Source organism: Pygocentrus nattereri, chromosome 10 (genome assembly GCF_015220715.1).
Source record: "Pygocentrus nattereri isolate fPygNat1 chromosome 10, fPygNat1.pri, whole genome shotgun sequence".
NCBI classification, from domain to species: domain Eukaryota; kingdom Metazoa; phylum Chordata; class Actinopteri; order Characiformes; family Serrasalmidae; genus Pygocentrus; species Pygocentrus nattereri.
Window position 1 is genome coordinate 40,539,916 of NC_051220.1, and position 22,275 is coordinate 40,562,190.

The window sequence follows — 22,275 nt, forward strand, 5'->3', positions numbered from 1 at the left end:
TCTGCTCAGGACATTTATGCGTGAGTCCAGTCTTGATCACAAGATTGGAAATGAACAGTTGTGGTCTTTTCAGTCTCGTCTTGATCTCAGGAGAAAGACCTGGAAATTGGGGCAGTCGTGGGCTGGAGTTTAGGGAACCAGCATTGTGACCAGAAGGTCGCCGGTTTGGTCTCCTGAGCTGACAAGTCATGATCGAAGTGCCCTTGAGCAAGGCACCTAACCCCCAACTGCTCCCCGGGTGCTGTGGATAGGGCTGCCCACCGCTCCGGCCAAGTGTGCTCACTGCCCCCTGGTGGGTGTTTTACTGCACAGATGGGTGAAATGTGGAGGTCTGATTCCTCTGTGGGCAAACACAGTTGGCCAGTGGTTCTAAATACTAATTGTTGCCAAGTGCAGACCAATGAGATGCCTCCATCTGAGGTAACTGGACAGTACTGGCCTGCAGGTCTGCAATGTGCCTGATTCATTCATGGTACAGCAGTAGATACAGCGTGCTAGACTTAAGAAATGGAATTATCAATAGAATCCACTGAGAAAGCAATGACTTCAGCAGAAATGCCAATGCTATCATAATAAGAGTCCCATGCAATTTTAATGTGAAACGTTAGTTAATTTAATTCAAGTGAACGCTAAGAAAACAAAAACAAAAAAGATTTTTGGCTTTTATATTTTCTTATGTTATACATTTTTATTATTTTACTAAATGTATGATAAAATATAATATCATTCAGTAATATATTGTGCATAATGGATCCGAATGAATTTACAAAATAACTATAAGTAAACAAGTTTTTTCCTCTTTTAATTTTTGTAGTCTGCTCTCTTAACTCTGACTTGACTACTATAAAGTCTTGGTCTCGGCTCAGATTAACTGTGTCCAGGCCTTAGTCTTAACTCACATCTAGTGGTCTTGACCACAACATTAGCTGAAGGTAAAAGAGAAAAAAGATGACCAACAATAAGATCAATACGAGGAAGCACAAATAAGCCATTTACAAGCATAAAGACCCAAACAGAAGGCAGGATATCCAGGAGAAACACTATCCGCATGGTCACCAGGATTCAGGACTGACTTGATAGCATTTTAGAATAGTTGTGTTAAAATTGTATTAGGTCAGATCAGGGGTCAGCAACATGCGGCTCTGTTACTGCCCTGTTGTGGCTCCACAGCTGAATCAGATCAGTAGGTAATAATAAAATAATCCTCCTCTACAGTAAAATAAAGCTCTGCTGATCCTTCAACACAGTTTAACAATAGCCTTAAAACTAGAATAAACTGCTAATTCATCAACCTCTGACCCTGAAGGTTGGTGTGCAGATGGCTGGTCACCATAGCAACACAGACAACAATCTCGCCTAGCTAGTAGCTAACAAAATGCAAAGAGAGAGATTTAAAACGAATATAGATCATTTAGAGATGAATGAACTTCACTCCAGCTGGTTTCCTGACACCTTTAATCTGCAATGAGAAACTGACAAACACTAAAAAGTTGCGAAGCTGAAGTCAGTTTCTTGTTCACCCGCTTTTGGCAAATTCTCCCGTTCCACCTTAAATTCTGCAGGAGTTACATTCTGGCACCTCAGGCACCATTTAAGGTGGAACGGGAAAAGTCAAACAAGAAGCTGGTGAATGAGAAGCGACTTCAGCCTCGTAAGAAGTCGAACACTGAGAGACGTTTTACAAGAAACTGCTCTACTTCTGAGGGAAAGTTTCCTGCTGGAGATGCGAGAAAAGCAGCTATAGCTGAGCTGAAGCTTAAAGCAGAGCAAAGTCAGTACAGGCTAAGTCAAAGAGCTCCATTTCTACTTTACTTTTACATCCATCCACTACACTGGAGTCCATAATGCCTATCCATAAAGCTGATCTAGATGTTGTCCTTGAGCCTGCACTTGTACATCAGCACATACTGAGACATATTTACAGCCAAGATGATCTTTTTAACATTTAGGTTACAGTTTTAACAGGTAATCAGTAATCTGCACCAAAATCCATGTTAAAACTGACCCTCCCAACTCTGTCTAATGTAAGCCTATGCACAGGGGTGATCAGTCTCATTTAAATGAGGAGAATGACATCAGCACTCTCCTGCACAATATTAGGACAAAACAGTTATGAATAATACATTACAGTAAGGTACGCAGTCAAACAGCAGATACAAGGGCAGAAAAAAATTACATTGGAAATTAACTTGGAAAATGACATCACCTAATTACCCAATCCCCCCTCCCCCCCACGTCCTAACGAGTTATTGAATTTATCATGCAGTTCCTTTCAGGCTGCTCCCGGCCGTCCTTCGGGCTACTGCATTTGATATCTGACACTGAGGGGGTCTGTAGTGCTGGAAATGGCTTATGAGTCACATCTGAAACCTGTAAAGTGTCCGTGTCGGCTAATGGGCGAGCAGCAGGGCAGAGCAGGACGAGCCGGATGTGCAGCAGCTAAAGGAAGACTCGTATTGATCAACAAATCAATAAATCAACCAGTCAATGCAAGTTAAAGGCTCTTTCCGTTTCCTTTCCTAACAAGATTGCCTTTGTAAATTAATGTCCGCTATTGGCGACTAATTATAGGATGGACTGGTGGCCGGCAAAGTTCAAGCTGTTGGTAAAATGAGAGGAACAAAAAAACGCAGTTTGGAAAAGATAAGTCAATGAACACAAGTTCAAAGGACCTTTCCAGCATTTTTTAAAATTTAATCTCTATTTGTTGCATCTGTGAAATACAGTGGAAAACCACAATCATTTGTACACCCACAGAAGAGGTCAATGGGGTCCTGCTTTAGCTCCTGCCTACAGGCTTCTATCATATGTTAGTTTACAGGTTTCTTTTCCGAGTAAAAAGGAACTGCTGCCTATAAACTGACTACATGTTATAAATGTGGCACATAGAGATAAAAAAAGCACTAAAAACACTGATTTCTCTAAATATTCGCATAATTCAGTTGATGAGATGCAAAGAAATCAATCAGAGTGGTTTGATATCATATGAACGGGTCCACTGGGAAGACACTGCAATCAGTCTTCTGATTTACGTATGTGGCTGGTTAGTGTAGTGGGTAACACCCCTGCCTTCTCCGCTGGAAACTGGGGTTCAGTCCCCCACCTGGGTAACCTCCCTACACTATACCAATAAGAGTCCTTGGGCAAGACTCCTAACACCACCTTCGCCTACCTCTGTGAAAATGATCAGTCTGTAAGTCTCTTATCCACAGCGTCAGCCAATTGTCGTAAATGTAATGATGGTGGTGAAATTGTCGTAAATCTGAAAAAATAGCTTTTTTGGAGGGACTATTTTGCCTTACAATGCGTGTATCCCTCCACTGTGCACACATTTTTAACTTAAGCTTTAGGCCACAACCTTTCCCATGAAACAATGTCTCAGTCATCAGGCAGTGTATTCATAACCATATTAACTCTGGAGCTGTTAGAGGTGGACGTCTGGTTCCTATCACCACCACTGTGAACAGGTCTGACTCAGTAAGTTTCTCGAGAAAGGAGCGTTTCGCACCAAACCGCTCAAAAAGGTCTGTGCTAATCTCCTTTAAGCTACTGTTCACTGAGTTATGCCACATACACACAAACACCCATTTGCACTAGGTTCCTCAAAACATGGCAAATTGGTTTTATTTAACTCAATATTTCCCTTCAGACTCCCAGCTGTGGTTTGCAAAGTGTGGTTTGTCTGCACACAAAAAAATTGAACTTACTGGATTTAAATGTGTACATTATTTCTACATTAATAAAATAGATTACATTGATTCAGTTTGCCTATCATTCACTTACTTTTAGTAAGGCACTGTTGATTAAAGATATTTATATCATTATTTCTGACATATTTTATTACATCCATCATTTAGCTGTACAATGACACTATTATTATTATTATTATAATTATTATTATTAGCCGTGGTATTATAGATTGTTATATTCATGGTAAATATTTATGTATATAATGATCTCTAATACCATAGTGAATACTACTACTACTAATAATAATAATAATAATGATAATAATAATAATATTGTATCATATATTAAGCATATAGTGTATATTCACTTTTTTTTGTTGCATATTTGACCAGGATTTATTTGAATGATAACTTGATAGATTTTTCCTTCTTTTTTTCTGGTCCATAACCGGCATTTCTCTGTAAACCCTCAGACAGAACTGCTTGTATGCTGGTCTGAAAGGCAAATCAAAACCCCCATATGACCGGAAAGTTCCTGCAGGTTTAGCTGACAGGAGATTCGGCGCACCGTGCATTGCAGTGATGTTGCACAAACTCGATCTGCAGGAAAGAGGAATCAGAAGGAAACCTTACCTGCAGCCTCACCACAAAGTCTCTGTCTGAAGTGTGCAAGACACTGTCTTATGGAATTACTGGGCAGTCATGACCTGGAGGTTAGGTTCAATCTGCAGAGCTGACAGTATGCAACTGAGGCGTCCTTGAGCAAGTCACCTAACCCCCAACTGCTCCCCAGGTGCTGCGGATAGGCAAGTGTGCTCACTGCCCCCTAGTGTGCACGGATGGGTGAAATTTCCCCATTGTGGGACTAATAAGGCTCGCTTAATCTTAATCTAGTGCAGTGCAGTGGACTGATGTAAAAGTAAAGTAGAAACGGAGCTCTTTGGCCACCATCACCAAAGCTGTGTTTAGAGAAAAGAAGGGGCAGCATGTGATGAAAAGAACACTGTGCCAACTATTAAATCAGGGTGGGGCTATAATGTTTAAAGTTAAGTGATACTTTTTTAATCCCACCTCCGCATTTAACCCATCCGGGAAGTGAAACACTACATACACACTAGTGAATACACACACACTAGAGGGCAGTGTGTACACTTGCCCGGAGTGGTGGGCAGCCCTATCCGCAGCGCCCAGGGAGCAGTTGGGGGTTAGGTGTCTTGCTCAAGGACACCTCAGTCATGGACTGTCAGCTCTGGGGATCAAACCGGCGACCTTCCAGTCACAGGGCCAGATCCCTAACTTTCAGCGCACAACTGCCCGTGAATACCCAACATAAGGTTATGTTGCAGCCAGTGGCTCAGGAAACATTGCACAAGTAGATGAATGAATGGATTCCACTAAATATCAGTGAATTCTGTAAGCAGATGTGACACAGTAGGCCAAGAAACTAGTGCTGAAAAGAGGCTGGCTTACACAAAAGGACAACGTCCTTAAACTCGCCAACGAGCAAGGCTACTACAAGAAATACAAACGGAAGATTGTGGAACGCTCCTCACAGGCCCCTGACATCACTGACAGTCTGCGGCTGGGCCTGAAACCTGCTGTGCATGCAAGACAGTCTTTATTAGAAGCATTCCCGCGAGGAAGAGGGGAGAAATATTCCTAACACAAGAGCAGGAAGACTCCTGGCTGGCTTCAAAAGTCTTTATGAGCTGTGAGACCTTCGGAACGGGGCATTACTATGCGCTGACCTAGGACTGTGTCCCATCTTGTTTCCTAAATTCGATTCACTTCACAAATAAAAAATAAACGAACCCGAGGCCTGTGGGATTTTTTTTCAATTAAACCTGGAAATAAACAACCTGTGGAAATACGGAGCCCTGCTGGTGACATGCTGTATAAAAATAAAACAATAAAAATAATACGTGACCACGGCTTAGTGGTATTAAGGCATGGGAACAAGACAATTAAGTCATCTTAAAAATAATAATAATATGTGAAAAAATAATAAACACATAAAAGATAATGTGTGGCCCCGCCTTATTACCATGTGGGAACAAGATCCTAATGCGCGGCCACCATTTAGCAAGGCATGGGAACGAGACTTCATAATAATAATAATTTGTGAAAAATAAATAAATAAATAAATTGACGTGGCCATGACTTACTAAGGCATGGGAATGAGAAAATTAAGTTGTAGCTACACATTAGGATCTCCTTTCCATGCTTACCAAGTGGTGGCCATGACTTAATAAACAATAAAAATGCATGAAAAATGATAAATACAGAAAAAAATAATGCGTGGCAGTGACTTAGTATGGCATGGGAATGAGGTAATTAAGTTGTGGCCACAACTTAGTAAAGTGTGGGAACAAGATCCTAATGCGTGGCCACAACTTAGTAAGGCATGGAAATGAGATAATTAAGTCTTGGCCACAAATTACTAAGGTGTTCGAATGAGATCCTAATGCATGACCATGACTTAGTAAGGCATGGGAATGAGATCATTAAGTCGTGGCCACAACTTAGTAAGATGTGGGAATGAGATCCTAATGCATGACCACGATTTAGTAAGCCATGATCTCGTTCCCATGCATTAATAAGGCGTGGCCACACATTATTTTTATTTGTACAGGACGTCACCAGCAGGGCTCCGTATGAAAAGAACAGCTGTGAGAGTAAAATGAATAAGCGATATTAGAAATTCTGGACTGTGTCTGGGTCACTATTAAAACTGCAGCCAATGTGTGAAGCTGACCGTGGTGAGGTCTTTGCACAGAAAGGTCAGATTGTTTTCAGCCTGATCTCTTCCAGTGGAGCTCGCGTTCAGACGAGTCCTGGGTGGATTGGATCCACTGCTCAGAGGCGTTTGCACACTTGCGTCCATCCAGCTTCAGTGCACACCATCACTAAAGTAAGGGGGGGGCACTTCACTAGATACTAAGAAAATCTGAAATTCAAGGATTCTACTTTTAACTTTTAAACTTATCATTTCTAATGCAAACCTTTGTTATTAACCCCTTAATAAGCCATTCTGTGCACACTTCTGTAACATCAGAATAGCTCCATTCGCTTGGATTGAAGTCCCTGTGCTTACTGAGTAATAAGCCTTTGTATGAAATAAACCTGGAATGTTAAAGAGTTTAATCAGAACGGGACGCAAAGCAGAAGCATTTTCACCAGCGCTCTCACACTTCTGCATCCCACTGTATGTAATTTGGCCACACCTGTGATATGATTACAGGGATTTAAAGTGTAAAGTGCTACATTACTTTGTTATGGGAAAAAGTAACATCACTGTAATGTGTTCCTCTGTAACCTTCAGCACTGGTGCTGTCGGACAGATGTGAGTGTCCTCTCTCTCTCTCAGTGAAGGGCAGGGAGTCTCTGAGGGACTGAACATGAGAGCGCTTTAAAGGCGGGACACTTAGACGCACACACACACACACACACACACACACACACTCTGCTCAGTTCACTCTCAGCTCACACTGCACCGGACACCACACACTCACTCACTCACTCACTCAGAGCCATAGGGAAAATGGGAAAATTCATCGCATAACGGCGCAAAACTCCGTCTCCACTCCATGATTTAGCGGAAGGTAAGACTTTTTCACGTTTCCGATTAAAGAGATGTTGTAATGGTGTAAAAGCTTTTAGCTTTTCTGTGCTAACAGGGATGCAGTTGCAGTCTAAATGAAGCGATACATGCGTTGACTTTGAAATGCATTGAATTTGTTACATGTGCCAATGAATTAAAGCTTAAATACCAACATTTTAATCATTAATCACTTAACACGCTTAACACACTTAACACACTTAACACACTTAACACACTTAACACACTTAACGTTCTAGCTCTGTTCTGTTTAATCTGCTGTGACCTTAAATGAGGTTCTTTCTAAAGTTGCTTCAGTCAGGACCTGAGCGAAGGTTTCAAGCCAGAGATTTGATGCTGTTTTCTGTTTATTTGTTTACGGTCCGTCCTGCTGTTGGTAAATAAGATTTCTCAAATCGGGAATTTCTTCAGCGGCTGACTGGAGTTCAGCTCTGCAAGACTGAGAGCGTTTAAATCCTCCCAGCGGCGCCTGCAAATAGTCATTAAGGCTATCATATCATTATTAAGCACGTAATCATCGCAATATCACGGTCATACCACACTGGAAAAGCGATGCACTGAATTTCCAAATACATCGTTTTAGAATATACAAACAAAATTCTTACCAAAAGCAAGAAAACGATAAAAATGTATGATACCACGTGTGTTTTATCCATGTCTGAATTCCTGCTATTACACTACCGTCCCAAAGTTGTCGTATTAATAATTTGTATTGTTTTATTCACTAATAACTTATAGGGTGTAGATTGAAACTATAAGCAACGGACCAGGAAATATTTTAGAGACTTTATTTAATAAAGGTCCGTTTTTGGGGGGGGGGGGGGGGGGGGGGGGGGGGGGGGAGTGGGGGGAAGGGGGGTGGTGCATAATATACTGCAAATGTTTATTTATAATCATTACCTGATATGATCTGTACCTCAAAACTGTATCATGTTTTTCAGATATGAGTTTTTCTGGATGTTAAGTATAAATTATTACATTTCCCTTCAGGCCATCAATGTTATTAGAACTTCATTCTAAATAATAGGTTGAATTGGCATTCTGGATATTAATATAATAGCAGGTCTGTTCTGGATTTGAATGGAATTAGAACTTCATTCTGGGTGTAAATCTTATTAGAACTTTATTCTGAATATTACTATTATTATTATAACCTCATAATGGTACTAATATCATTAAAACTTTATTCTGATTATTAATCTTATTAGAACTTTATTCTGAATATTGGGTTTGTTAAACTGTCATTTGGGGTATTAATATCATACCATGTCTGTTCTGGAATTTAATTGAGTTCAAATTTCATTTTACTAGAACTTCATTCTGATTATTAATCTTATTAAAAATGGGTGTTGAATTCATTAGAACTTCATACTTTAATAATGTATCTTCAACATATTGGTTTCAAGTGTTTCGAGACTTTCCAACAGGTGTTAAAACTGTAGCTTCACAGTTTATTTTGCATTCATTATGTTTACAAATGTTATAGTTTTGATTATAACCCATAAATAATGCAGTATCTAGTACTTTCAGTCTGTTAGAACTTTGCACAGTTTCCTCACTTCCGGCTAATTTCTTCTCTAATTCCACTCAGCAGCCTCAGTGGACCTGCAGCGATGTCGGAGAAGAAGCTGGACACTCGTCCCAAAACCCTGCGCAGCTGGAGCGTGGACAGCTACATCCGCAGCATTAAGAAGCGCTCCCGCTCCACCCGTGAGGCGTCTGTGAGAGCGGAGGAAGGCGAGGGTCTGGAGGACCACCAGAGCGCCCGCTCGGCCTCGTGCCCCCGCCGGCGGCGGGACAGAAAGTGCAGCTGTTCAGCTTTAGGAGACGCAGATATGGATGGCAGCAGAAAGGCCTTGTCACGTAGGTCTTTGAGACAGAAGTTCCAGGATGCGGTTGGACAGTGCCTTCCGATACGCAGCCACCATCACCACTACCATCATCATCACCATCACCACCAGTCTGGCTCCTCAAGACCGTTCTCAGTGCTGCTCTGGTCCAAGCGGAAGATCCACGTCTCTGAGCTTTTAGAAGATAAGTGCCCTTTTTCGCCCAAATCTGAGCTCGCCCAGTGCTGGCATCTGATCAAGAAGCATCAGAGCAATGCATCAGTAGCCATAGAGGCCGCTCCTCCTGCTTTTATCTCCTGGGATGAGGTCAGTTCCTCCGGAGCTTCCAGCCTGGACGACTGGGACCCGTCTTTTACTAATGGTACGCCTCAATGCTGCGACCACACCGACTACATCCTGGTGCCTGACCTGCTCCAGATCAACAACAGCTCATGCTACTGGGGCGTGCTGGACCGCTTCGAGGCCGAGCAGCTTCTCGAAGGTCAGCCTGAGGGGACTTTCCTGCTGAGGGACTCCGCCCAGGACGAGTATCTGTTCTCAGTCAGCTTCAGGCGCTACAGCCGCTCCCTGCACGCCCGAATAGAGCAGAGCGGAAAGCGCTTCAGCTTCGACGGCCGGGACCCCTGCATGTACAGGGACGCCAGCGTGACGGGGCTGCTGAAGCACTACAGCGACCCGGCCGCGTGCCTCTTCTTCGAGCCCCTCCTGTCCCGTCCGCTGCCCAGGAACTTCCCCTTTTCACTGCAGCACTTGTGTCGCGCCCTAATCTGCAGTTGTACCACCTACCAGGGTATAAACGCTCTGCCGCTGCCTCAGGCACTCAGGGACTATCTCAGACAGTACCACTTCAGATGCGACGGGGCTTGTGCCGTTTGACAAAGCACCAAACTGACCAGGGCGCCACGCAACCTGAAAGGATTTGGGCCTTATTTTTAAGCAGAGTCGTATGCAAAAGTTTGACCACAGTGTTTTGTTGATTTTATAAGGGGAAATAAGTTTTAGCACATTCTACAGCTGCACAGTTTCTCTTTATTGGCTGAGTTTAACATACTGGAGGAAAAAACATTAAATATAAATTGGGCCATAACTTTTGCACAGGCCACATTTTACGTTTTAAAGTTTCTCCGTTGTGCAAATTTCAGCAAATGAATGTAATTTTGCTCTAAAATGTGCAGAAGTGTGCTCTCTGCTGAGGAAGCTCAGAGGAACTCGAAAATCAACAGAAAGTGTGATTTAACCAGGGGAACCCAAACCTTTGCATGCTTTCGTTGATTTTCTAAGTGAAAATAAGTATGAAAATAATATGTAACATGGCATTTTCTGCAAATTTCAGAGCACAACTTAAATTTATTTGCAAAATTTCACATATTGGAAGAAGAATAAGCTTTTGCACAGGCCACGTTTTATGCTTTTTTTTTTTTTTTTTTTTTCCAAAATGTTTAATTCAGTGAATAAACAGCATTTGGGGGCAGTCGTGGGCTGAAAGTTAGGGAACTGGCCCTGTGACCGGAAGGTCGCCGGTTCGATCCCCAGAGCCGACAGTCCATGACTGAGGTGTCCTTGAGCAAGACACCTAACCCCCAACTGCTCCCCGGGTGCCGTGGATAGGGCTGCCCACCGCTCCGGGCAAGTGTGCTCACTGCCCCCTAGTGTGTGTGTGGTGTTTCACTTCATGGATGGGTTAAATGCCGAGGGGGAATTTCCCCGGTTGTGGGATTAAAAAAGTAGAATATTAACAAGACACATAATTTGAGAAACTTTTGCACACAACTGTATCTTTTATATATATAAATATAGAATCAGCATCCACAAATCCCTACCGAGCCCTGCTGGTGACATTAAGTAGGAATACAAATAATGCCTGACCACACCGTATTAATGCGTGGAAACGAGACCCTAATTTGTGGTCACAACTTAGTAAGGCATAGGAATGAGACATTTAACTCATTGCCATGACTTAGTTAGGCTTGGGAATGAGATGGTGCCTTATTAAGCTGTGGTCAAGGCTTACCACGTTGACACGGCAACCATAGGCTGTGGAGGGGAGAGTTGTAACACAAATCACAGTTATTTCAGTCTAATCCTGTCATTTAAACCAACCGAGACGTAGTGATCAACATGAATGCGATTAGTGAAAAGAATTTATTTTTAGCCAAAAAGTAGAACAGCAAATATCAGTGTGATAAAACTTAGATACATTTAATGGACATGAGTACGTTTTTCATTAATCTGTACATAAAAAAGATGAGCTGTGTTGAGTGTGTATGGGATATGCAGGTCTCAGATTGTTTACTTTGGTAGGCTGAGTTACAGTGTGTTAAACTAACCCCCCCGTGTGGAGGCTGCACTTTAGCCTGGCTGGCTCTCACTGTCAGCTGTTTACATGCAGTGCTATATTACAGCCACCAAAAGGGAGATTAAAGAATTCAGCCCTGAATGCTGTGATTCATACAATCAAAAGCAACAATGTAAAAATATCCATGTTATATTTTACCCTGAGTTATCTCGTGCCCCACTCTGCCCTGTATAACTGAGTTGCACATTATTAGGTGGTAGATATGGAGCGTTCTGAGTGGCCTTAACGCAACGGCTAGCCTAATATTTACAATTTTCTCCCCACTTATCCCAAATACAGCCGATCAGCCAAGACATGTTGGTGTCTGAAGCTAAGCTAGCAGGGGTCTATAGTATGAGCTCCAATTTTTCTGTTTTATATTCTTAACCCTCTATTACACGATGTTGCCTCAAGGCAACAAACTCATTTTCCTCACTTTACAATAACATTATACATATTTAAAGGCAATGATAGGGTTGACAAGAAAGGAAGAGCTTGAGTAAATCAATAAAAAGCCTGTACTTGGTCAGACTATCTCTTAGTGGGCACATTTAAACCTCTTTTTTTAACATTCAGTATCATTTTTTGTTATGAGAATGTGCAGAAATGTGTTTGTTGCCTAGAAGCAACATTGTGCGACAGTGGAATGGATTCAGCCAATCACAAGCCAGGTCTCACCACTTCAGAGAACACGGCTCTACATTATTTATTTTCAGTGTTGCACAATGTTGCCTCGAGGCAACACACTCCAAACTAACCCCTGCACGCATTATTTTATACTGATAGATGCTGGGTGGATTGAGAAGTTCCACTGCATTGCTATAAGTTACTCAGCACTTAAGTATATTTTGAGCTGCTACTTTAGTACTTCTACTCATGTTGTTTTAAAGTGCTTCACTTTTCCTGCAGTCATTATTTCTCTGAAGTAACAATACTTTCACTTCAGTGTACGTAAAGCTATTCTTCTCAGCTCTGAAAGTTAGCACTGTGCTAAACGCTTGCTTAGATCCTCACACACTCGCCTCAAACGTTGTGGAGTCGTTCAGTATCTCTAACAGACTGATTTGTGTGATATTGGACTCACTGTTACCTGTAAACATGGACTAAAGGACATCATTCTGGCTAAAACAGTATGAGAAGCTTGTACTTTAGTCATGTTTATAGATACCAGTGCGTCTTTCACTCGGAAATAAAGGTACTAAACCATCACTGGGGCAGGACCCCTCTTGTCACTGGGGTGGAACCCTCAAGGCTCCATCTCAGCACCTTGAGTCAGGGAACATAACTGAACCATAATCCACTGAGATGATCTGTTCTAAGCTGTACTGACTCCACACACCATGCCTCGCCTCGCCTCCAGGCTTTTACTCTACTGCTCTGTTTTAAAACATTCGGTTATGAAAAGGAACAAATACCAACTTTTCACCTGGAGAACCTGATTTAAGCTCCATAATCGGACCTTAGAACACACAGAACCTTCACTTCTAACAGTGAGTCACACAGTGTCAGAAACCACATCATCAAATCTATTAGAGACACTGAACCCCCCACAGTTTGAGGCGAATGTGTGATGGTTTAGGCCTGCAGCTCATACTAATAGGTGGAGTACAAGCTTCCGTTACTCGGGTCATTCTACCGTTGTGATGGTCAACAGGGTTCAAATGTTGACATGTAGTTCAAGTATAAAACAGTCTGACCACACGACCACCAGCATTACTGGAATCAGAGTTTTTCTAATGCAGCCACTTCAGTTTCAGTGTCACACTGAGGATAAAACAAGTCAATATTGCATTCACGTTATTTATTTCAATTTTCCCATCACTGGCGCAATCTTTCTTTCGGTCAATATTTTAGTAAAGTCAGGCATGCAAAAAGAGATTTTACTAACTGTGAGTCTTTCTTAGAGTCTTTCTTCCACCCACCGCTCACAAAAGTACCTTGGCACGAGATTCGACATCAAAATAAAATAAAATGAACACTCAAATGGAAAGTTTGTGCACCCTGGTCGATTAGGTTTCGTTGATTTTTCACAGTGAAAATAAGTCAACAGGTCCTCTACAGCTTAACAAATGCCATTGTCCTGCTAATTGTCGGGCATAATTTCCATTAATTTGCAGATTTTTATCCAGAGACATTGAAAGAGTTTTAGTCTAACAAACTGGAAAGAAAATAAGACATCAAATCTAAAAGGTGCCATAACTTTTGCACAGCTCACATTTTAGGCTTTATTTTCTCCCCCGATATGTTAAATTCAGAAACTATGCTGTAGTAGAGCTACGGTACCCAAACCTTTACGTTCATATGTTTCGAAGAGTTTTAACAAAGGACAGAGGATCATTTTAATGCATTATTACCATTTAAACTGAAATGCAAGCACCAAACTGCTGTTTTACGTAAAAGTAGCTCTTCAGCATTAGTGAAGGCAAACATTTTCATGCAAATATCATTAAAGTAAAAGTTATCAGTTTTTTTTTTTTTTTAATTTAGAAATAAAATGAAGAATTTGCAGAAATCAACTGTGGTTTCTTATTTTGAGCTCATTTCCTAGTGTTAGAACGACCGTTTAGACTAGCAGCTGTAATGTTAGAGTTGTAGTGCTAAATAAAAGAAGCAAACAAGTCTCGGCTGACGGACCACGTTTGTAAAAAATGAGAACTTATGTCAATTAGACTTTTAACCAAACCAAAAAGACACACGTGCAAGGTTTTATGGCTCACAGCTGAGCTTCGATACTGCATGAACACCTACTTTAGTAGAAACGTGGCTCGATGAAGTGGACGGTGAGTGCGTCGTCTCTCTAAACGGCCACTCTGGGGACGTCTTCCGCTCCTTTTATTTGATTAAATGTGCAGTTTTGCCTTTTTTCTCAGATATCTCAGAAACAGGACCCTTCATTATGCACCAGTGATATCCAGTCATATCTGTAGCCTTCCTGATTTACATGTTGCCTTTAGCACTTTTGCACTTACCCTGTATAAAAGGTGATGTTGTCTCAATGTAAGATGTTTAATCTTATCCTTTCTGTGTACACACAAACCAAACTGGTCATCATGATGAAAAAGGACTAATGCATTGTCATATTTATCATGTTCTACCACCAGATGGCAGCCTTGGTAAAGGGTAAAACCAACTGCTTGCTAATTCTTTGCGATATAATAGCCTACTGTACTCTCATCACTCTCAATACATCTCCTTTAAAGACAGTACCTTATAATTTCTCAATAATCATCTACTGTAAGCCCATCATTCTCAATAAATTCCTCCTATACTTACCAACCGGCTTGATACGCCTGAGTGAATTTGATTTCTACTGCATCATTTCTGCCTCAGAATTGAAATAGTAAAACAAGTTTTAAATGCTTCATATTTCAAGACCCTGACTCTCAGTTTTGCTATGTTGGGTTTTAGGTACTCCAGCTGTTCTACATGACTGCTAATACAACTTCATTACTTCGATAAGCTAGAAGCAATAAAAAACATGCGAGCTCATGTTCAGATAAAGCTATTATTTACTACATAACATATGCTTTACGTTGAAATCTTTAATAATCTACCACAAAACTAACACAAAACAGCCTCTTATAAGCATTTTTATAAACATTTCATGTACTAACTTTCTGTGAAGGAGGTTTTAGAGCTGGACGTCCGGCTCCACCACTGTGATCAAGTCTTGGCTTTTCTAGACTGGCTCATTTCACACCAGACCACTTACATCTTCACAGTTTAGCAGAAATGCGGTAAAAGTTGATGAAGTTGGCCGTTAACACAGTTTCTTAGTTTCAAGATCCCCCAAAACAAAGCTGTTTTTTTTTTCTGTAGCAGCTTCGAGCCCACCTGATCCAGGTAATCGCCATTCTACAGCTCTTGATTGTTTGGTGCAGATGTTTCAGAGAATAAGACGTGAATTGGCTGTAGGCCTTAAGAACTAGACTTAGACCCTACATCCAACGAAGTTACTTACAGTGTACCATGTGAAATTGTTAGGCTGGAGGTCGGCGCCCAAATCTTAAGAAGAGCTGCTTTGTCCTTTCAACAAAAATCGAACCACCTCTGGAGCCAAATTTAAAGCACATTTTATTGAAGTAACGTTTCACCATCGTGGCTGTAAATATGTCTCAGTATGTGCTGATGTCGTAGTATAGACTAAAAACTATATAGACCTGCTCTGCTCTGCTTTAATCTTCAGCTCAGCTATAGCTGCTTTTCTCGCATCTCCAGCAGGAAACTTTTCCTTAGAAGTAGAGCAGTTTTTCGTAAAATGTCTCTGGGTTCAACTTTTTATGAGGCTGAAGTCGCTTCTGATTCGCCAGCTTCTTGTTCTAATTTACCTATTCCACCTTTAATTGAACCTGTACCGAGATTCTCAACCAAGAATCAGACTTAACCTCAGCAATTATTCAGTGTTTGTCAGTTTCTCGTTGCAGATTAAACGTATCAGGAAACCAGCTGGACTGATTATAAACACTAAGTCCATTCATCTCCAAATTATCGATGTCCGTCTTAAATCTCTCTCTTTGCCGTTTCGTAGCTACTAGCTGGGCGAGACTGTTGTCTGTGTTGCTATGGTGACCAGCCGTCTGCGCTGATCTTCAGGGTTAAAGGGTGAATCAGCAGTTCTACATTAACTCCAGCGTTTGAGACCATTTACTGTTAAACTGAGTTGAAGGATCAGCAGAGCTTTATTTTACTGTAGAGGAGGATTATTTTATTATTACCTACTGATCTGATTCAGCTGTGGAGCCTCAACAGGGCAGTAAGAGAAGAGCTGGATGTTGAACTGGTTCACTGGTATTATGGAGATGTTAAGACATCAAGCAAAATCACTGCAAGAAATAATATACGCTGATGTTTGTGTCCAGCTGTCCAGTGTAAACCCCTGCCGATTGTCGCCATTTGAGAACTTAGCCTTCAAAAAACAGCAGTGTAAGCAGTTTCTGTGGATCATGGCTGATTCATGTTCACACGAGGAACCTGATTCTGGCCAGGAGCCATAACCATTGATCCACAAAACCCACCAATATTAAATATTCATGTTTCACTGGTCAGGTTATATGCTAATATTGTGGTGTAGGCCTGTAGGCTTGGGGGTGGGGGGGGCTAGAAAGGCATCCAGAGAGGTCAAGGATGCTACTTAAAGGGCCAGTCATAACTCATTTTACACAACTTTATCCTTCAGCATTAAACAAGCTGAATGCCTTATGTAAAGCACTTTGCACTTCAGTTTATGAGAGGTGCTGTATTAATAAAGTTTACTATTGTTATTATTACTGTTGTTGTTTTTATTTTTATCGTAAGGCGTTTTCGTTACTGTGACTTTAAGACTGATGCATGTAAATTAGCTCTGTTCTGAGTGGATGTCCTGCATTGTGGCTCATTCAAACAAGCTGATCACCTCTTTTTCTAGTTATTCCATTAGATTTTTCTATTTATTCCATTTTGCATTAACATATTGGCAAAAAAAACAAACAAATAAATAGAAACTGTACGTTAAATCCAGCAAATAAACAGTAACTGTGCATTAAAATCTGCAGAAGTGCGAACTGTGTGGAAACTTTATTAATACAGCACCTCTCATAAACTGAAGTGCAGCTCAAAGTGCTTTACATAAGGCATTCAGCTTGTTTAATGCTGAAGGATAAAGTTGTGTAAAATGAGTTATGACTGGCCCTTTAATGGGCAGATATTTGTAATTGTACTGTTTTTGTGACATCACAAAAATGCCGATTTGAATCAAGTTGATTCACAGCTTAGATTCCACACAGTTCGCACTTCTGCAGATTTTAATGCACAGTTACTGTTTATTTGCTGGATTTAACGCCAATATGTTAATGCAAAATGGAATAAATAGAAAAATCTAATGGAATAACTAGAAAAATTAAATAATGTAAATGTGCATTTAGCAGAAAAACACCAAATTAAAGTTTCTTCCATGTAGAGGAGGGGATATAGACGGCATGGAGTGGAGGGCGAGAGGTAGAATTCCAAGCACCACAGAGGAGCTCGTCCTCACAGCCACGTGTGAAGGCTGAGGCCTTATTTTGAGGTAAAAAACATGTTTTTCTACAGTTTTAACTGCAATAATCTCTAAATGATTATGAAATATATGATTTGAATGACAAGGAAAACGAATTCCAAATAAATATTATAAAATATCTAATGTAAGTTCCCCAGGAGTCGTGTCACTGGTGTTACCTCGTAACAAAAACCTCTTATTTTGGGATAAAAAGTCACACCGATGACGTCACTCGACCTCCTTTGACCTGTTGTCTGAGGATCTATGAAGAAAAGCTCATGGTGAGTCCACTGCGTCTCTCAGCTCTCAGAGATCTTCTCATTCAGCTCATGATCTCATATGAAGCTTTTAGCGGACGTCACTGGTGTGACCGACTTTATTCTGAGGTCATTGTGGAAAAATAGAGCACAAATGGATTAAATTCCATATTTTAGTGGAGGTTCCATGATTGACAGCGTTGCAATGCACTGATCATTAAAAACGTCTCTGGTGTTTCCTTTCTTATATGTAACACCAGTGACTCCTATGGACAGACAGAAAAGCGGATGTTTCTGTAGGATGACCCATTAACAAGAAAAAGCTAAGAATATTTGTTTTTCCAAAATTTGGGTCCTTTAACAGGAAAATCGCCCACAGTCAATCCATGTTTATCCAAACCAGTCTCTTAGGAGAGGCCAATGGAAGTATTACAGTGCATAATAAAAGCGGCTGTTCTGTTGGCATTTGCACCAGACGCTCGCCTCATACCTTGTGGAGTTGTTCAATAATCTCTAACAGACCTGATTACGTGGTTTCTGACACTGTACAACACAGTTATCTACAAACATGGACTAAAGTACGGACACTTACAGCTGCTACTGATGTTTTTATCAATGTGAACATACTTCAGTCCATGTTTGTAGATAACAGTGTGTCAGACAGTGTCAGGAACCCCGTCAGTAAGTCTGTTAGAGTTTGCTCAGCATGATTTGAGGCTATAAAGACAGGGAGACAGGGACTGGACTGGACACAGCATTCGGAAATTTAGTCCAGGCTTAATCTCTGTCTTTTCACATAGCAGCATATTAATTAGCTAAGGCTAGTGTGCACTTTAGGCCTCCTTCATTTGCACAATTATGAACAGAATTTGCATTTAAAGAAATTTATTTTAACTAAATTTGTGACAGAAAAACTCATAAGCGATGAGCTTTCAATTCCTATCATTCTTACAGTAAAGAAGTAAATGAGCCATTTCGCTCTAAGAGACACACACTTAAACAAGACGGTTCTTCAAGGGTTCTTTGGTAATGACGACCGGGAGCACTCTAAGAACCCTTTACACGATTGAAGGGTTCTTTGCATCATGAAAAAGTTTCTTCAGATTGATGGGGAATGTGCTCTACATGGTTCTACACTCACCAGCCACTTTATTATTGCTAGTAAAAGGTTGGACCCCCTTTTGTCTTCAGAACTGTCTTAATTCTTCATGCCACACTTTCAACAAGGTGTTGGAAACGTTCCTCAGAGATTTTGGTTGGTTATTTGAGTTCCTGTTGCCTTTCTATCATCTGGAACTGCCCATTCTCCTCTGACCTCTCACATCAACATGGCATTTTCGTCCACACAACTGACCGCTCACTGGATATTTCCTCTTTTTCGGACCGTTCTCTGTAAACCCTAGAGATGGTTGAGCGTGAAAATCCCAGCAGATCAGCAGTTTCTGAAATACTCAGACCAGCCCGTCTGGCACCAACAACCACGCCACGTTCAAAGACCCTTAAATCCCCTTTCTTCCCCGTTCTGATGCTCGGTCTGCACTTCAGCAGGTTGTCTTGACCACCTCTACATGCCTGAATGCACTGAGCTGCAGCCGTGTGATTGGCTGATCAGCTATTTGTGTTAACAAGTACCTAATAAAGTGGCTGGTGAGTGTACTTAGAACCTTTTTAAAAACCGTTCTACATAGCACGCAGAAAGGGTTCTTCTACTGACAACAAGCTAAACCATAAAAGAACACTTTTTGGTGCTATGTAGAACCCTTTTCAAAAACGTTCTATGTAGAACCACCTACAGCACATTCTCCATCAATCTGAAGAACCATTTGTTCAGGAAAGAGTTCTATGATTTTTCATTGATCTTTAGAACCCTTAAAGAACCATGTTTTTTTAAGTGTGCTTGTCATGATCTGAAATTTGGATTTTAAAACTGGACCACCGTAAAAAACATCCTTAGCATTATTATTATGTGGTTCCCTCAAACTTCGCTCGAGACATTCGTTTTCTGACAGCGGCTGGGCTGCAACAGGTAATGAGCGCTACGGCTCTGGGGAGACGCTGTCAGCATGGCCGGTTGTACTGGCCGTGATAGCCATGAATCCTCCGCCAGAGAGGAGTGGCTGCAAGATGTGATGTCCAGGAGGAGAAGGGTCAGCTGTGATCTCGCTTCTACCAATTAGCATCATGCTAACTACGTGCCTAAATCGTCACGCACTGACCTGAAACTGGCCTGAAACTGTCTGGACAGCAGGCTCTCTCGAGTCCAAACGCAGACTGAAGGCTCGTCTCGTTACACAGCGCTTCAGTGAGCACTGAGTTCAGCACCTATTGAAATGCACTGCACTTCTCTGTGTTTAACCCTGATCCTTTCTCTGGGCACCAGCAGGGGCTTCATCTGAGCTCAGGGCCGGCTTTCCCTCTAACCTACTTACAGTAGGTCTGTCTGTCTGTCTATCTGTCTGTCTGTCTTTCTGTCTATCTATCTATCTATCTATCTATCTATCTATCTGTCTATCTGTCTGTCTGTCTGTCTGTCTGTCTGTCTATCTATCTGTCTATCTATCTATCTATCTATCTATCTGTCTGTCTGTCTGTCTGTCTGTCTGTCTGTCTATCTATCTGTCTATCTATCTATCTATCTATCTATCTATCTATCTATCTATCTATCTGTGTCTGTATGTCTGTCTATCTATCTATCTCTGTCTGTCTGTCTATCTATCTGTCTGTCTGTCTATCTGTCTGTGTGTCTGTCTGTCTGTCTATCTATCTATCTCTGTCTGTCTGTCTATCTATCTGTCTGTCTATCTGTCTGTCTGTCTATCTGTCTGTGTGTCTGTCTGTCTGTCTATCTATCTCTGTCTGTCTGTCTATCCATCTGTCTGTCTGTCTGTCTGTGTGTCTGTCTGTCTATCTATCTGTCTGTCTGTCTATCTATCTGTCTGTCTGTCTGTCTATCTATCTGTCTGTCTATCTGTCTGTGTGTCTGTCTGTCTGTCTATCTATCTATCTATCTGTCTGTCTGTCTGTCTGTCTGTCTGTCTGTCTGTCTATCTATCTATCTATCTGTCTGTCTGTCTGTCTATTTTATCATTACTTTTCTATTTGATCTTCTTTCTTCTCCACTTTATTTATTTTTGTTACTCATCTGCCTAATAGTTTTATTTGATTGCCTCGATTTATTAGTCATGCCTTTATCATGTTTCTCATAAAGATATTTGCTATCTGCACTTTTTGAATAATAATGTGTAATGAATAATAAATCTCATTTTCTTTTCTTTGCTGCACTTTCACTATCACCCCTTCCAGTTTGCTCTTTATAATCTCTTGTTTAAATATACACATATATTCTGAGTTTAAATCAACTTTGGTTGATCGATTAATTGATTGATCCCTGTCTGTCTACTTGAAAGCGTCATTTGAATTCAAATACACGAGTAAACCTCTGTGGCGCGTTGGCGCCCCCTGATGGCAGGAATCCGCACTGCAGCTCTGCCTTGCTCGCTGAAGAAGTCAAGGGCAGAATCAGATCCTCTGTTATTGATCTTTTCTGCATTCCCAGTGGAGTTTGGCCACTTTTGCAGGCAAAATAAAGCTGTTAGCCTGTCCAGGAGAGCTCATCAGGCCCAAGTGGGTCTCTGGGCGTCTAAAAAGGGGGGGAACTTTTCTCTTTGCAGCCCCCCCTTTCCTCCACTTCCACTCACATTCTCATATCAGCCAGCTTTGGTGTGGAAACCTCACTTTTCTTTCTTCCCTTCCCTTCCCTTAAAGAAAAATGGCTAGTCTCTCCTCTGGCCAGGCAATGTGATCTACTCCCCTCTCTCTCACTCTCTCTCTCTCTCTCTCTCTCTCTCTCTCTCTCTCTCTCTCTCTCTCCCTCTCTCTCCCCATTCTCTATTTTTGTGCTTCCTTGTGCTGCCAAGCCCCTGACGTAATGCTTCGTGTTAATTATTCGCATGTGGGAAGAAGCAGTGCTGTCCTCTCCTCGGCGCTGGAAACGAGTGGAGGGAGAAAAAGTTGAGGCGAGGATGGCAAAACACGGCGACCCACAGGGAAGGGGTGCTTCTCCCCGCACGGCTTAAAAAGAGCCAGAGAAGTGGAAAAACAGAGCTGCGCCTCCGGATGAGCCCGTGCGTAAATGTGAGTAAACTTTCCTTCGTGCTGCTTCGTTATTACTGGGCTACTTTACGCGGCGCTCCGCGCTGCACAGCCGGGTCACCGCGTCGCCCGTTCGGTTCGGACGGGGCACGGGCTTAGCGAAGGGACAGAAAGGGGAGTTTTCTTGTTTTTCCAGCAGCTTCCAGGCTGTCTGGGACCCAGCCGAGCAGGAGAGGAGAGGAGAGGAGAAGAAGAGAAGCAGGCTGGCTGTTCTGTTCCAGCGATTCCAGCGCAGGGAACCGCAACAGCGCTCAGTCCGAACCGGAGCGCCCAGTAAACAGCGTCGGCCGCGCGCCGCCGTGCAGATGGACGCGCTTTTTAGGTTTCTGGGGCTGCATTGCGTCCCTGGATGTGCTCGCT

At 41.9% G+C, this 22,275-nt stretch overlaps 2 protein-coding genes across 3 annotated transcripts in view; both read left to right on the top strand.

The window, feature by feature from the left end:
- The first annotated feature begins 8,906 nt into the window (after positions 1 to 8,906).
- Positions 8,907 to 10,034, top strand: socs4 (suppressor of cytokine signaling 4). The gene has a single exon (XM_017721617.1). The coding sequence runs from the start codon at positions 8,922 to 8,924 to the stop codon at positions 10,032 to 10,034; it is 1,113 nt and encodes a 370-aa protein (XP_017577106.1). The 5' UTR covers positions 8,907 to 8,921.
- An 11,663-nt stretch (positions 10,035 to 21,697) lies between these two features.
- samd4a (sterile alpha motif domain containing 4A) overlaps positions 21,698 to 22,275 on the top strand; it is a 105,165-nt gene continuing 104,587 nt past the window's right edge. Inside the window, exon 1 of one of the 2 annotated variants that reach the window (XM_017721614.2) lies at positions 21,698 to 21,897. The gene's annotated coding sequence lies outside the window, so the exon portion shown is untranslated. The remainder of the gene's footprint in view (positions 21,898 to 22,275) is intronic. The other variant, XM_017721613.2, reaches the window with a different exon arrangement.